At 36.0% G+C, this 17,647-nt stretch overlaps 1 protein-coding gene across 2 annotated transcripts in view; it reads left to right on the top strand.

Moving 5' to 3' along the window:
* Window positions 1–17,647, top strand: part of TTC17 (tetratricopeptide repeat domain 17) — a 115,377-nt gene that overhangs the window by 48,981 nt on the left and 48,749 nt on the right. For both annotated transcript variants that reach the window (XM_026512084.4, XM_026512085.4), the window contains exon 16: window positions 4,613–4,799. In XM_026512084.4, the coding sequence (XP_026367869.1) occupies window positions 4,613–4,799 (187 nt within the window). The remainder of the gene's footprint in view (window positions 1–4,612; window positions 4,800–17,647) is intronic.

The following is a 17,647-nucleotide window of genomic DNA, read 5'->3' on the forward strand; positions in this document are numbered from 1 at the left end:
ATACTGATCGCTTGACATGTGATAACTCACTGAATCCTCACACCAGCCCTGTGAGATAGGATTTACCCATTTGCTAGATTAAGAAAGGGGCAAAGGGATTAACCAAAAGTCTCGGAACTTGGATTTATTTCAACTCAGGGAGATTGGTCACAGAGCTCACAGTCTTTGGCCATGTCATGCTGCCTCTGACTTAACATTTGTAAAACAAGTTTACTTTAAAAATTTCACTCCTGTGTTGTATATAATATAAATTTCTTTATCCTTTAATTGTATTTTTATTTTCTTATTTTAATTGTTTCTAAAGATTTTTTTTTAAGTAATCTCTACGCTGAATGCGGGGCTTGAACCTACAATCCCAAGATCAAGAGTCACATGCTCCACAGACTGAGCCAGCCAGGCATCCCTTTAACTGTATTTTTAAAGTAAAAGTTTGTGTATGCATTTTGCTCATTTTGTTAGAATTTAGGGTTTTTTAAATTTTGTAAAAACTCTTTATACAAAATCTTTAACTCCATCATACATTAAAAAATATTTTCTCTTTTTGTCTTATCTTTTAAAAATACCCTTCCATTTGCCCGTCTTTTCTCTTGATTTTTATTGTTAGATTTAAGGTCTCCTCACAAGAAATTTGAAAACAATTAGTTCTATTTTGCTTTTGCTGTCTATTACTTGTTTTTAAGTAGTTGACTCAAATACACTAAAATATTTTCCTATGTTGTCTTCTAGACAATTGGTGGTTTTAGGTTTTACATTTAGGTTTGTGATCCATTTCAAGTTAAACTTTTTTGTAATGTGAAGTGGGAATCAAAGTTCATTCATCAGAATTCATATCACATAGACATTGGGTTGTCCCGGCAGCACATCTTGAGAACCCTTTCATTTCCTTCTTGAATCACCTGTCACCTGCTCTGAACTGCAGACTCCTTTATCCAGCAGCTTACTTGACCATCTCCATGTGGATGTCTAAAACACACTTTAAAACTAAAGGGCAAAACTAAGCTCCTTTACATTGTTCCAGTCTTTCCTTTGTCTTTCCCATTTCAGGAAACAGTAAAGCTAGTAGCTCAGGACAAAAACTTGGAGCCATCCTTCACACCTTTTTTCCTCTCTCAGGGTAAACTCAGTCTATTAACTAACCTTGCTGATATTTTCAAAATACACCCAGAATTGCACTGTTTATCATTATCTCCACTGCTGTCTGATCCAATATACCATTATCTTTTACCTGAAGTATTTCATTAGCCTCCTGCCTAACTTCTCTGCTTTTGGCATTTGTGCCCCTATAGTCTATTCATAGCAATCAGTAAGATCCTTATAAAAAGTCAGATGTTGTCATTTGTTCAGATCTCCTCAGTGGTACTCCATGTAACTCATGGTAAAAGACAAGAATTTATAATAGTGTAGAAGGTCCTACATGACCTTCTTACTTTTCTGACCTCATCCCCATGAAGTCATGCCTTTGCTCATTCTGTTCTAATCTCGCTTACCTCTGCAGTTGCTTGAACATACTAGGCATGCTCCCGCCTCAGCCCCTTTGCACCTTCTGTTCTCTCTGTTAGGAATACTTCACTCCACCAAGATTCTTCATAACTCACTTCATCTCCTTAAATTCCTTTAAAATACTAACTACTCAGTAAGTCTTTCCCTTCCTCCACTCTGGTCTATTTAATGTCTCTTCCCAGCCAAACTCTTCTCCATCACATTCTTCTCATACTTGTGTGATACCCGCATGGTTTTGTGACGCTTGACTAAAACATCTACAAAGGCAGGGACTTATTTTCTGCTGTGTCCCCAGTATCTAAAATACTGGTAAACACTTAGTAGTTATTTTCTGGATGACCTGATGAAAATTTATTTTTTTCCCAAAATACTAATTAGTTTGTCTCAATATAAGATATTTGTACAACCATCATTCTGGTAATAGGAATAAACACTTTGTTTCCTTATGTAAAAATATAAAGACACTTTGAAATCTAAACATGGGATTTAATTTTGCGTCTGGTTGTAAACCACTAAGTAAAATTTTAAATGTAATCTGAGAGCTATTTAGATTATGCCTCTGTAATCTGGAATATTTTGTACACGTTGGCTTGGTTATAGTGAGATATTGTGGATGACCTAACAGCCTGAATCATAAGCAAGTAGTTGGAAGAAAAAAAAAAAGTGAGTAGTTAGATAAATCATAGGTATTGCTTTTCATGGGAATATATTGCATAATTTGAAAAATAATACTTTCTTAGATCCTTTAAAGTATTTTTAATGATAAAATAAGTGTAGAATAAATGGTTTGTACATAAGCAAATACAAATTACCAAGTACAGGTGTATTTCAACTAAAAGGACTTAAACTGAATACTTTGGGCTGCTTATAAAAACAGTCTCAACAAATAATTGGAAAATAGAATACAAAAACTATATATAATAGCATAAAAATCATATATCTAGAAATTAACTTAAAGGAAGATATATAAGATTTCTATACTGGATTGCAAATTATTGCTAAGACAAAGACCTAAATAAGTGGAGAGACATTATATCCATGGATTGGAAGGTTCAGTATTGTTAAGGTGTAAGTTCTTGCCAGAATTGATTTATAGATTTAATCCTAAACTCCTGGCAATTGTATGTATATGTATGTGTAAATGGATAAGTTGATTCTAAAATCTACACAGAAATGGATCTAGAATAGCCAGAAAATTTGCAGGTGAGGGGGAGAAAAAAACAGTTGGAAGGCTTTTATTACTACATTTCAAGACTTGCTGTAAATAAGTCAGTATGGTATTGGCACAAAGATACTTAAACATATCAATAGAACACAATAGAAAAATTAGAACTAGGCCTCTATATATATGGTAACTTGATTCATGACAAAGACACACCAGTAGTTCAGGCAGGGACACCTATTGGTTTTTGAGTAAGTAGTGCGGGAATACGTGGATATCTCTGTGCAAAAAGAAATGAACCTTGACTCCTCCCATACTTCTTACACAGAATTAATTTGAGGTGGATCATATGCCAAAATGTGAAAGATGAAACAATAAAGCTTGATGAAAACATAAGAGAAGGTCTTCATGATGTTACACTAGGCAAAGATTTTAAAAAGCACTAACTGTAAAATATATATTTGTATAAATATGCAAACATTTTTATATATACATATACATGTGTGTATATATATATATATATATATATATATATATGTAAACTGAACTTCATCAAAATTAAGAATTTCTGTTTATCAGAGATACCAGTAAGAGAATAAAAGGCAAACCCCAGACTGGGAGAAGATTTGCAATAAATATTTCCAACAAAGGACCCATATTTAGTACATCTATAAAGAACTCCTTCAAATCAGTAAGAAAAAGACAACCTGTTTGTTTTTTTAATGGGGAAAACAGCAGGCACTTCAGAAATGAGAATATCCAAATGGCCAATAAGCACATGACAAAATATTCAACATCTTTGCTAATCAAGGAAATATAAATTAAAACCACATTGAGAGCTACTTCATCACCTCACTAAAACAGCTAAATTTAAAAGACTGACAGTACTAAGTCAATAGATTCTCATACTTCCTGGTAAGAGTGTAAATTTGTACATCCACTTTAGAAAACTCTTTGGTTGTGGGACGCCTCAGTGGCACAATCAGTTAAACATCCGACTCTTGGTTTTGGCTCAGGTTGTGATCTCAGGGTCGTGGGATTGAGCCCCCGCCTCAGGGTCCACGCTCAGTTCAGAGTCTGCTTGTCCCTCTCCCTCCCCCTCTGCCCCTACCCCCGCCTCATAGTCTCTCTGTCAAATAAATAAATAAAAATCTTCAAAAAGAAAAACTATTTGGCTGTATCTCATAAAACCAAATGTATGCCTACTTTAAGACCTGCTGCTGAGTATGTATCCAAGGAAAATGAGCACATACCTCTATCAAAAGGTAGTGGCAAGAATGTCCATTGTAGCTTTTTTCATAATAGTCCAAAACTGGAAACAGTCCAGATGCTTTTCAGTAGGAGAATAATAAACAAACAATAAACAACAAATAATGTGTATTCACATGGTAGACATTACACAATTTAAAAAAATAAATTACTGATACACAAAAAAACATTGTTTCTTAAACCTTGCATACTGTGTTGAGTGAAAGAATCTATAAAAGGGTATAGATTATATATACATGGAAGGGAACATGCTGTTTGATTACATATATGAAGTTTAAGAACAGGCAGAGCTAATTTACGGTGATAGGACATAACAACACTGGTCACATCTGGGTTTGGGGTTGGGTTGCCCAAGGGAATTTTTGGGGTATTAGAAACATTCTAAATGTTTTGTATCTTGAGATGAGAGGTAGTTACAAGGATATATACATATATAAAAATTCATTGAGCTGTACACTTAAGACTAGTATATATTACTTTATGTTTTATTTTAGTAAAAATGTAAAATATAAATTTATATTTGTTACAGTGTAGAATTGGCTCATGTAAATAAAATGGACAGTTAGCCATTAACTATTATGGGATAACCTAAAAGAAGCCAAAAGACATATACTTTAAAAGTTTTGTAACTCAGGAAATATTAATTCACTAATGTTTTTCTGATTTTTTTTTTCTTTTCAGCCCCTGACCTTTTTGAGCCTGGGAAATGCTTACCTTGCTCTGAAGAATATCAGTGGGGCACTTGAGGCCTTTAGACAGGCTTTGAAATTAACTACCAAATGCCCAGAATGTGAAAACAGCCTGAAGTTGATACGCTGTATGCAGTTCTATCCTTTTCTATACAACATCACCTCTTCTGTTTGCAGTGGTAAGCAGCTGTTAAATGCAGGCAAAGTAATGAGCTCAACCAGGGTTCCTATTCTGATCAACAGAACACAGAAAATTACTTTCTCAGTTTTTCCCAGGGATTTTACATCACTAGTATAATTCTAGGTACATAGGAAGGAAATTAATTCATTACTTGCTATATAGATGCTGTAGGGTATTGTGCTTAATTCTCTCCTAGAACCGTAGTTGAAAAAGGCTGACTAAAGTAGATTCAACTGAGATTGATAGACTGAGGTTTTTTTTTTCTCTCCCCAAAATCTATGATGTTTTTTAATGACCGGTATTAATGGTAAAGGATATATTTTCTGTCCATAAAGATAATCTGCAATAAGATTTGAAGCATTTGAAGATTTGATCCTCATTCACTGAAATATACCCCCTCGCCTTTCAGTGAAGATGCTCCAGATCTTGACTGCACCTTTAAAATAGTCACCCGACGTTAAGGGGTATCTTCTTGCATTCTTCCACTTTCTCCCACAGCCACCAGTGTGTGTGTGTGTGTGTGTGTGTGTGTGTGTGTGTGTGTGTGTATGTGCATAAGTGTGTCCATCTGGGTAAAAAAATATTTGCGTTAATATCTATCTGAACTATTGTAAATTCATCAGTTAGAACTCCTTAAGGTTTCCATTATGTTTATTTTCTTGTTTAACTTTCACTACAAGAATAAAAAAAGTTTGACTTGAGTTACGAGAGGTGAGGTTTACATAAATGTGGATCCTCAGAACCTTGCTGTTGTGGAATGCACCGTGGGTGCTTTGCTAATGTTCAGACCAGATTGTAATATTCAAGCAGAGCACTATCAGTCCCTCTCCTTCACTTAAGGAAAAAAACATCCCTCAAACTGGTTTTCCAGATTCACTGTACTAGACTGCCTTAGGATCTTAATGAAATGACAGGCAGTAAGTAGTAAGTAGTGTTTACATTTTTAAGTATCAGAGCCCAATTTCTTAGTGAAGAAACCAAAAATCTAGTAGCAGCATGCTCCATAGCTCAGCTGTGGATCAGTACTGAGCACAGTCTAAACCAGAGTTCTTGCATGGATGCTGAAGGCCTAAGACAGTGTGTTAGCCGTGCAACGGTGCACAGTTGAGCAACGCAACAGAGTCCTACCGATTCATGTTTGAGCCTTAGCTCTGCCATTACTGTTTCTAATCCCAGTAAAGTAACTCTGTCCTCATCTATAAAATGAGAGGGAAAATCTGTCCCCTAGATTTGTTGGTAGGATTAAATAAGATCCTTATCACATGATAGATGTGGGTAAAATAGGCCATTAGAAATTCATAATAAATACAAAATAGTGTGACCTTAAAGGTGCAAGTTATGGATCTTTATCTTCTTACTTAATTCCAGAAAATATGTTCTGGTCTTTTAAATTCCTTAGATTACCTATCAATAGCATTGTAAACAGAATTTTACTTTTTTTGATGAGCTGTTTTTTATTAATAGTCTCATATTTATTTTACCTGCTATCCTCTCCCTCGCCTCTCTTGATTTCTTTGTTATTGGAAAGAAGAGTTTTGTATGTATATTAGTGACCCTCTTCTAAAAAGCCTTTTCGTTAATATTACTTTACATGCTTTTGCTTAGGATTTCAGTTTCTTGAAATTTATTATTATTTTGTCACTCATGTCAAGAGAAGGAATTCAGTTGTCTTGAACTTTTTCCCCAGGGCATAATTTCAACTAGCCCAGGAAACTAATAACAAATCTGAAACAAATCTACAAAGTTGTAGTATCTTAGTATTTAGTTGTCCAAGTATGCCACAGATACTATTACCAGATCCAATACAATAAAAGAAAATAATTTGGGAAGAAGGAATACTTTTTTTAGTTGTTTCAAAGACAGCTCATTAATAATTTTTTTTTAATTTAGCCCCTTTTATGTTGTGATTAATTATTTTAGGAGAGAATCCACCATCTGCTAAATACTGGTACCCCCTGATGGAAATGTATGCTATAGCATTTTCGGAGTTTTCAACTTCATTGATTAATACTGAGTTCATTTCAGTATTGATTTTTTCTTTGACAGTGTTTTTGCATTACTTGTTTCCACAGGAATCCTGTACAGTCGCAGTTGCTTTGCAGAGTTCCAGCTTTGTAAAGCTGAAACTTCAAAGCAACAGGTATCTCCACAGAAACCATGAGCTTCTTATATTTGAAAACCCAGTTTCATTTCCTGTTTCTGAGCTTTACTAAATGGTTGAGGAAAAAAAGAAAAACCTCTGAATAATGATTAGCATTTCTGTACCTTCAGATGATTGTCTGCCTTTTGCTTTTAGAGTTTTGCAATATTGAAATAAGCTTCATAAGTTATCCTGCTTGTCTGAGACATTATCTGTCTGAAGTTTTTTTTTTTTTTTTTTTTTTTTAATTTATTTGTGAGAGAGAGAGAGATAGGACAAGCAGGGGGAATGGCAGGGAAAGCAGGCAGAGGAAGAAGCAGGCTCCCTGCTGAACAAGGAGCCCAATGCGGGACTCGATCCCAGGACCCGGGATCATGACTTGAGCCGAAGGCAGCTGCTTAACCAACTGAGCCACCCAGGCGCCCCTGTCTGAAGTTTTTTTATGACAGTATGAAGTTTTCAAGATACCAACAAGGTTTATGATTCTTTTTCCATATAGTAATCAAGGAATTCATATTGATTTTTATTAGAGAAGAATTCCAGCTGCCCTTACCCACCCTGTCCCAACCTAAGTCATTCTGTTATGAAAGTCTTTTTGAAAAGCTACCATTTAAAAGCTTTACAGATAAGCTTTTCTTCCAGACCAAAAATAGCTAATTACCCTTAGAAAATGTTTCTTTAATAATTTTTCTGACCACTATTGTTAATCTTCAACAAATTATTTTCTTTAAAGATCCATGTTAGCAACTATTTTTACAGCAGCTATAATATAGTATAAACTCTTGGGTAATATGAACTTAATGATAAAATTGTAGGCAGTGTGTTAACATGAGCCAGTATTTTATTTCTTTTCATACGTAATCACGGAATTTTTCACACAGAGTTTCAGTGTATGTTTCTTGGAATATCTGCACAGGTAATGTATTCTGTTACCTTTCAGTACTGATTCATTCAACTTAAAAATACATAATCACTATGCTTACAGAACGTTTCCACTTGTAAAGGCTTTTATAGCTAAAAAATGTGTCAATGCATAATTACTTATCTGACAGTTTTTCCGAACTTTTATTGACTGCCGTGTATTAGTTGTGTATGTTCTTATATAGCAAGTACCTGACATCATCTCTCTCTTTCTCTCCTTGGAATAGCTTTTAATAAATTCTTCTCTTTTATAGGTAGTTTTCTATCACCACCCCTATTTCAAGGATGCTGGGAAGGAAAACTTAATAGATTGATTTTTAAATTGTCAACTCTGAGTTGACTATTAAAAGAGAAGCTAGTGCTTTCAGTTTTGATTAAACATTTATTGTGGCACTTTTGAAATACATGCTGTTTTACCACATGTATTGGTTTGTTATTTTACAATTTGATTTAACTTAAATAGAACTGAATGTGCCACTTTAACAAACCCACTCTTCAATAACAACATACTTGGCCCTTTTTAAGTAAAATGGAATCTGTTAAATAAACTTCCAGTGCTTTTGAGTATAAGTAAGTTGTTTTCAGTGCCAAACACTAAAAAAAAGGACTTTTCTTTTTAATTGGAAAAAATAAAGGCGTCAGAAAGAATGAAATTTCATGAAGTAATAATGATTATCTTCTCTAAGGACCAAAAATGGAAAATAAGTTTTAATAACAATATAAGCAGAATGATTAAATATTGAATCTGTCGAGAAGTCCAGAAATACATGTAGTGCATTTTCCAAGCATTTATTACTCCAAAATATCTTTTAAATACTTTTTCCTTCAACTTCACTAATCTGCAAATCAAAAAGTTATATCTAGCGAAGATATTTTTCTACTAAAGCAGTCTAGATTATTTTATTATTATCATTACTACTATTATTATTATGTCTCTGATATGTATGATTTTACCTTATTTTTAGTATTTTTCATTCAGTATTATTTTTCTTTTGTTAGAAAACATAAGACCAATGGCAGGTCATATTTATTAGACTTGATTTACATGAGATGCTTACACGTTTGCCACTGACAATGGCATTTGTATTTGCTGAATACAATTAAGCATCTAACCCAGGATTTCTCTGGTCTTTTCATAATTCACTAAGATACATGCCCACTTAAAAATATTGACCCAGATCTTTAGAAATGATGGATCAGTGTTGTACAGTAGAACTCAGACTTTAATATCTAGGTATGCTTAGAATTTCATGCAGGTTTTTCTATAATATGTATATGGAAGCTTTCACTACTAGAGAAAAAAAAATAAAAGAATTTCCAAATCATGTACATGAGCTTTAATATCTGTTGCAGTGTGTAGAGTTATAACTGTGTGGTCATCACAGTGTTTCTGTATTTATAGTATCTATTTACCTAAATCATATCTCCTTTTGTAATTTGGTTCATTACCTGTGGTTTTAGTCTATGTTCTCTGACCTAAATTTCTGTAGATTTATAACTTGTGGCTTAAAGCAATTTTACCTGGAGTTTAGATTTTGAAGAAAAAGAAATCTTGCGTTTTGCTGCCCTCCTGTGGATTATCCAGCATATGCCACTGCAATTAAGGACCTTGGCTTTATGATATTCTTCATAAAAATTAATGAAAATGTCTGCTAAAAGAACAAGATACAGTCTTAAAGATCCAGTTTTTATAGCAATTTTAATATGCTACTAGTTAACTTCCCTCCATTTATTTCTGTAAGAAGAATTAAAACTTTGGTTAATTTACTACAGCTTTCAAAATCCTAAAATGCAAGCATATGCCTACAACAAAGCCAAATGTAACTGTCTATATGTAATGTGTTTAGATTTTTATATTTCTTTACTAAAAAGGGCTTTAATTATTTGATTAACAGATAATCCTTTGACAAGTATCTATGTGGTAGAGGGGGAATAAGTAAAGGCCCCTTTCTGTGAATTGAGAAGCAAAGATTATAAGTTACTCAAGTCAAGTGTCACTCAGTGGTAGAGCCAAGACCGACTGAGTCCTCTGTCTTCCGAGGCCAGTGTGGTTCCTGTGCAGAATTCCTGTTACTTGCAACAAGTCATAACCCATTCCACTGCTATCATTGAAATAATTCACACTTGTAGATTCTTGATACATTTTTTGTGAAAATGATATAATCACTGTACTTTTTATGTCATCACTGAAAAGAGATACATACCTCCCTGTATAAAACATGAACCTGAACTAGATTTTGGGGGGCAGTCATAACCCTAAAGGCACACCTAAAACAGGCCCTTTCGGTTTAGCTTGTCGCCTTTGTCTCCTCTGCATTTTGCGTCATTAGATTGCCACGTAGCCTTGGATTGTATACAGATCTGGTGGCTGTACTTGCATTATTATCTCAGTAGGTAATATTTATCTTTTGGGATTCCCAGTGTTTAGCTTTCATGAACAAAATGGTTACCTTTGGTTTTCATAAGAACTTAGGACAGTAAATCCAACTCTTTTTTTTTTTTTTTTTTTTTAGTAAAATTCTGATAGCCGGTGGTTTTACATTTCAGCCTCTGAAAGACATTAAATGTAAAATTATTCATTTTAGTTTTTAAATACATTCTGGTTTGTGATGTGAACTTTTTGTCCTACATGCAAAAAGTTGTTTTTTTTCTTTTGAGGAATGAGCCTGTTGGTCCCTGACTAAGATCTTTCCACAACTGTCCACTTACGATAGATTGTTAACCCAGCCAAGTAATATTTAAGAGAAATGAAATTTGATGGTGGATATAACCTCTAAAGCAACAAAATGTTTCCTTTTAACTAAATGAAACTGAGTGTGGCTTAGTTATTCATTCATCTAACTATTACCTCTTGTCTGCCAGCCACTATTCTAGGAACTGGAAACCAAACAGAAAAAAATTCCAGGTCTTATGGAGCTTCATTCTAGTGGAGGGAAACAGAGCAGATGGTAAATATAATAAAGAAATTATTTAGTATGTTAGAAGATAATGCTAAAGGGAAAATAGAGCAGGAGGTCAGGTGAGATTCAAACTGGATTGTTCAAAGAGGCCCCACTGAGAAAGTGACACTGGAGCAAAGACTTAAAGGAGGTGAGGGTTTAGGCCATGCAGACAGATAGCATAAGAGCATTTCAGGCAGAGAGAATAGTTGTTGCAAAAGCTTTTGCAAGGAACAGCAAGAAGGCCTACATGGTTGCAGTGGACTTAGATGAAAACAGAGATGAATGGGAGGAAGATAGAACCTTATCTGTACTGCTTTGCAGACCATTCTAATAATTTGGGATTTTATTCTAAGAGAAAGATGTATGATTTGGAAGGTTTTGTACAGATAAGAAAAATGATCTGATTTACACATTAGCAGGTTTCCTCTAGCTGCTCTGTTGAAAATAGATTGCGATAGGGTAAGGGCAAGAGCAGGAAGACCAATTAGGATGCTGTTGCAAAATATAGGTGAAAGATAATGCTGGTTTGGACCAGCCAGGTGAAGGGAGAGGAAGTGAGAAGCCGTCATTGTATTTGGGATGCATTTTTGAAAATAGAACCAACAAGACACTACCAGAGGGAATGTGGGAAATGAAGGAAAGAGAGGTCGTGGGTAACTCCTAAATTTGGGACCTGAGCAACTGGTGCTATTTAATGAGATTTGTAATCACTATTGGTGCTGTTTAATGAGATAGTAAAGGCTGAGGAAGGAGCAGGTTTAGGGAGAAAAACAAGTTTGGTTTTGTAAATGTTAAGTTTGCATTGCTTATTAAATGTTTCAGTGCAAGTGTTAGGTAGGCAATTAGTTATATGAGTGTCATGATGGTCAGGGAAGAGCCCCAGGCTAGAGATGAAAATCTGTGAACTATGGGCTTAGGAGTGGTGTTTTAAATCATGAGCTTGGATGAAGTTACCTCAATGGTTATTATAAAAAGGAAAGTAGGTCAACAATGAATTACTAGGGCATTCCAGTCAACATTAGGAGGTTGAGAAGAGAACAATAAAGGAGCAGCTAGCCAGACAGTAGGAACATCAGGCAAGTATTTTGTCCCAGAAATGAAGAAAATGTTTTGAGAAGTGATCAGTTGTATCATTATTGTTGCACTATGTGGATACATCCCAAGAGGTTGAGCTGGATGAGGACAGAGAATAAGCCATTGGATTTAGGAACATGGAGGTTGTTGGCAGTCTTCTAAAAGTTTGTACGAAGTGGGTTGTGAAGGAGATTTGTGGAGATGGCTAGCAACTCTTCCAAGAAGTTTTGCTATAGTGAGAAGCAGAAAATGGGATGGAAGTTAGGGATATGGGATTAAAGATAAATTTGGTTTGGGTTTTGCTCTAAAATAGAAAATTTTGCAGTATGTTTGCATAGGACTGATCCAGTAAAGAAGGAGAAATTAAAGATGCAAAAAAAGAAGCTAATTATCAAAGCAAAGTTCTTGAAGAGATGGGGAATAGCATCTGAGGCACAAATGTAGGGGAGGGGTTGTCTTGAGATAGGAGCAGGGACAATATATAGGTATAGATGTGGACTTTTGCGTGCTTCTCAGTGCAATGAGAGGCTAGTTGTCATATCAGAGTGAAGAGAAGCAGAGGGTGTTGTGGATAATGTTGAGACAAAAAGGCTGAAAACAGTAGACTCAGAATGTGAGTTGACCAGAGAAGTTCTAACTTTGGTAACTGCATAAATGTCAATGTCATTAATTAGAGAATATGGAAAAGAAATTATTTATGCATCAATGTAAGGCTGGAGAATAATTTCAGTGATAGACATGTTCATCTAGAGATGCCTCTGGCTCCCTCAGAGAGAATGTGCAAAGTAAGAAGAAAAGACCAGGGATGGAATCCTAGAATGTACTAGCATTTAAGGAGCAGAGCCAGTGAAGGAGTAGAGGGGTATTGGGAAGCCAAGGGGGAGCTAGGTCCTGAAGGTCAGAAGAACAGAGGGTTTGAGAAGGAAGAAGAAATCAATAGTAGTCTGTTCCGTGTGGTTCCCCAGGTCTGGTACAGATATCGCTAGAGGTGCACCAGCTTTCAGGTAGGACTTACATTAACATTTTTAAATAATTTTAGCATTTAAAAAAACTTAAAAAATAATTTTAGTATTTATGGCTTATTCTGATGGGCATTAGGAAAAATGTGTAACTAGCACATCAAACTGTGATATATGAAAAGTGGTACCGATTTCCCCTTTAGACATAATCTAAGATTAAACTGAATCCGTTTAAAGAAAAACATTACGTAAACAGTGGTGCTGGTACCTACGGAAAAATCACGACAGTAGTGGTAGATGGATAGTGTAGAAGGCTCTGCGTTTCACAGTTTAGAAAGTCGTTGGTGACTTCATTTTATCAAAAGTATTTTCTGTAAAATGGGGAGATAACTACACTAAAACAACAAAAATAAAGCTTAGGATAATAGAAGTGTTAAACTGAGCTCTTACTCTCAGAGCTATTGGCATAGTTTCTAAACTACAACTCATGTTTCAGCCTGTGACTCAGTGACTAACATAACTTTAAAGCAAGTAGATAATGATATCAAGAAACATTCTTTAGAAATATATTAATAGGGGCGCCTGGGTGGTGCAGTCGTTAAGCGTCTGCCTTCGGCTCAGGGCGTGATCCCGGAGTCCTGGGATCGAGCCCCATGTCAGGCTCCTCTACTGGGAGCCTGCTTCTTCCTCTCCCACTCCCCCTCCTTGTGTTCCCTCTCTCGCTGGCTGTCTCCCTCTGTCAAATAAATAAATAAGATCTTTAAAAAAAAAAAGAAACATATTAATAATAGGATACAAATAATGAAGGTTTTTTAGATTCACCTGTTAGAAATAGTGGAAAAGTAACTATGTTCGAAATAAAACAGAAAATTTTGCCAGGTGAGCGAAGCAAGAGGGCATTTATCAGGAAGGTATTCCAAGCCTCAGCATGTAGTATACACGGAGCAGGTGGTTTTATTCTCTCTCCATGGTCTGTTGGACCAAATCACTGCAGCCTTGTCTGTGATGCTCCAGGAGGACCAAGACTGAGGGTAGCAACTGAGCTGTCACTATAGACATTTCCGTAGCACTGCTTAATGTCAGTGAGGATGGGATGGCACTGGAGGTTGTTAGTTATGGCATACTTTAATTCATTGATCTAAAAATAAATTTATATCTCTGAATTACAGAGCTTAACACTTGAGGTGTACACATGGTCTCCACTAGTATTAGGGTTACTATATTGAGTCTCCAAAAGGAAGTCAGTTGTATTTTTGGGTACTAAATTAAGTTTAGAATACAGTTCTGCCTCCTTTCTGCTCTATGTATAGTTTGAGGATACCCACTGGATGGCATCATTAATCATATTTTATGATCACTTATCTACAAACACATAGGGTTGGAAAGTTATATTTGGACATCTTTCTTTGTATATAGGCTCCGTTGTATATCAGGAGCTTACTGTGATTTCCTACATTCATATCACTATGGACAAAATAATTGTACACCTACAAGAAAAATAGGAAGAATGAGCAAGATGGGGTCTGTTTAAGCTGGCCCTCATTAATTATTGAACAAGATATTTTTAATATGGTTTGTCACTGCAGTTGTAGATCAGTTCCTGATAAGAATTGAAAGCAGCTAATTCTGTAAGGCAAGTCGTCAGTTGCTGTCTTTTTAAATTTCAACTTCCATTCATTCTTGCTGATGTTTTTAGAGCTATTTTGCCATCTCATACAGCAAGCATTTGCATGACTCTTCCCCATTCAAAAAGATGATTCTAATTGCAGAACTCTCACACGCACACACACACACACACACAAAGTCCATTCTACTTTGGTAGAACGAGCTTTTTTTTTTTTAAGTGATTTATGCCTCAGTGAGTTCTTTATGTGTGCTGTGAGCCGACTAGTTGGAGTGAATTCCCAGTTTTGAAATTTTTGTTTAACACAATGGGCACTAAGTCTTTAAACCCCTTCACAGATGTAATCATTGAATGATTTCTACTCAGTTTCATGGCGTGATGGAAATAAAGCAGTTGAACCTGATAATCACTACAAAAGAACATTAGTTAGTTTTAAAATACATATGACTGAGGATACCTGGCATATATATGTGTATATGGAACGCTGGCTTTGGTTTTTTCCCCCCTTTTTTCTTCCAGCAGTGTTATTCCTAGTAGTCAAATGTATTTCATACTAAACTGTGCTCTTTGACTAAGAAAATTTCAGTAATCTCTTACTTTTTCTTAGCCACTAAGGTTTATTTGGTTATGATCTTGAAAATGCAGGAGAAATTTAAATCAAATTTCATAGCTGTTGAAAAGACCACAGCTTTGGATTTGTCTTCTCATTTAATTGCTTTTTATAACAACAAGCCTAAATTTGCCATTCAAAAATTGCCAAACTATAGGGCATTGATTAATAACCCAGTCAGATCACATATCCAAAGTGATTATTATTAAAAAAAAAAAAGCGTATCAAATTTCAGGAAAAAGAGCTGGAGGTCAATAGCAGTTGATAGTGTACCAGGTGTCGATCAAATGTTCATTCCTGCTGCACCTATAATAACACAGGCATGTTTCCCTTGACAATGTAAAACATAGCTAGGGAAAAATCTAACATGAACAAAAAAATGAAACAATTCACCACCTCTCTCACTGCCTAAAAAGTATAAATGTTAAAAATTGGAAAAGAGTAAGGTCTTAGAAACTATGTTATTATGTGCAAAGCAGCCACTGAGGTGAATGCCTCCAGGTGACTTTCGTGTGGTGACGTAAAGCAAAAGGAAAAAGTGTGATAGCACCATTAATTTCTTTCTGCTTTTTACTTGATTTAGTGCATTGGCTACGAATGCTTAGAATTAGATATGCTCTAATCAAAGTGCTTGCCTTAATCCCATACACACGAAGTGGTGTCTACAGTCAGGCAACTAGGGAACTTTGTTTCTGAAATCCACAAGGCCCTACTTAAAATGTTCTATGGTAGAGGGACGTAAGTGGCCTTTAAAAAAAAATAACAACAACCTTGGTTTAAATATCATACTCACTGCCCATACCAGTGAAAAGGACAATTGCTAATGCTCTTTGTTTTCACATCTGAGTCCTATGAGATATTACTAGGTTCAAGTCCTTATTGATTCTGGAATAACTAGGGTCTTGAGTTCTCATTTAAAGACATCCTTATAATTCACTTACCCTGGGGAATAAAAAAAGATCAAGTAGCCTTTGAGATTTTATTAGCCCTGACCTAACGTAATACCCTTGCAATAGGAAAAAAGGCAAGCCTGATATGCCCAAAAAGTTAAGTGCTTCTGATGGTAGGTCCCATCCCCACTGCGCTATCACTGTGCTATCTCCATTTGCATTTTGAGGAAGAGGACCAGAGTTAAGATCTATTGATTTTCTCTCTAGATTCCTTTCCTCAACCTCAGCAGGTTACCATTCACTTGCAGCAGGAGAAAGGAGAGAAAAATGATAAACCCCCAAGACTGTGGGTAGCTAGGAAATCCAAGCCTCTCCCCCTACCACCTGTTTGTAGGCTTATTCTAAGTATTAAGAATTGGGTGAAACCAACTCAAGTGTGTGGGGTTGACTCAAATAGATGTGCCGAATTTAAATTCACTGACCACATAAAAACTTTAATATCATTCTGCCTCTGGCAAAGTCAGTGGAAATTGTAACAAACCGTAATATACGAGGATGATACTGTGGATAGCCTGTTTTCTTTACTACACACATCCCACTTTCCTGGATCCATGTGTTTGCTCATGTTGTTTTCTGCAGCTCCTCCTTCTCACCCTCCATCATGCCCTTCCCCTCTACAAAAATCCTAATCTTACCCATCCTTCAAGGCTCACTTCTGCCATATGCCTTACCCAGCCCCTTAATTATAAGTCCTCTGTAGCTAATCATTCTACCTGTTCCTCTCCTTCAGCTCCCGTGTCTTGCCATCATACTTATTTGTGTATGAGACACAACTTACCTACAAGACTTCCTCAGCTCATTGAGAGCAGGGACCAGTCCTTTTTTCATTTTCATACTCTGGCCCACCATGCATTCTGCAACCCCCCCTCATTGTTTGGCACATAGAATGTACTTAAATGGCAAAGTAGCTGGTGATATTTCAAGTTTGAACTACTGAGAATACCTAGTAATAAAGAGTAATTAACTTGTGTCCACCCACCATTTACCCAGAATGCTTTACACCAAACCCCCACTCAATATACATATATAGATACAGATCTTCTTTTAAGGTCTGCGGCTCCCACACCATAGGAGGGAGAAGACGAAAGGAATCGTATTGTCTTTCTTGTCCACCAGAAGCTGACATGTCTTATAGCCTGCATTCTCTCACTCCCTGTATGCACTGTTATTAATGAAAGTTACAAACAAATGTCCTTGTTGACCCTCGTGGAAAAATTATCATTTATGGATAAATCAGTAAGTCAGAGAAAACCTGTTGGGTTTATTTCCCCTGCGCACTTGCTTGAAACAAATTTGCCTCGGCTGAACTAAACCAGAGATTTCAATTTAATACTTTGACTGTGACTACTACTAAGACTACGACGGCGGCTACTACTAGCAGCTGTGGCAGTTAACTTGCTTTCTTCAATATACTTTCTGCCTGGAGAATCTTTCGTAGTGAACTTCTGATGAATGTTTAAATGCCCTTCCTTAGAGATCGAATCTGATCCTTCACATTTCTGGAGGAAACAGTAGCTCCTGAGAGCTTGGATTCCATCACTGGAGTCATTTCTTCCACAGTCCACAGGTTACGGTGTCTGTGTCTCAGCTGGCCCTGACTTTGCCCTCTATGCCATAGTCACTTAA

The sequence above is a fragment of the Ursus arctos genome, unplaced genomic scaffold, assembly GCF_023065955.2.
Source record: "Ursus arctos isolate Adak ecotype North America unplaced genomic scaffold, UrsArc2.0 scaffold_23, whole genome shotgun sequence".
Taxonomy (NCBI): Eukaryota; Metazoa; Chordata; class Mammalia; order Carnivora; family Ursidae; genus Ursus; species Ursus arctos.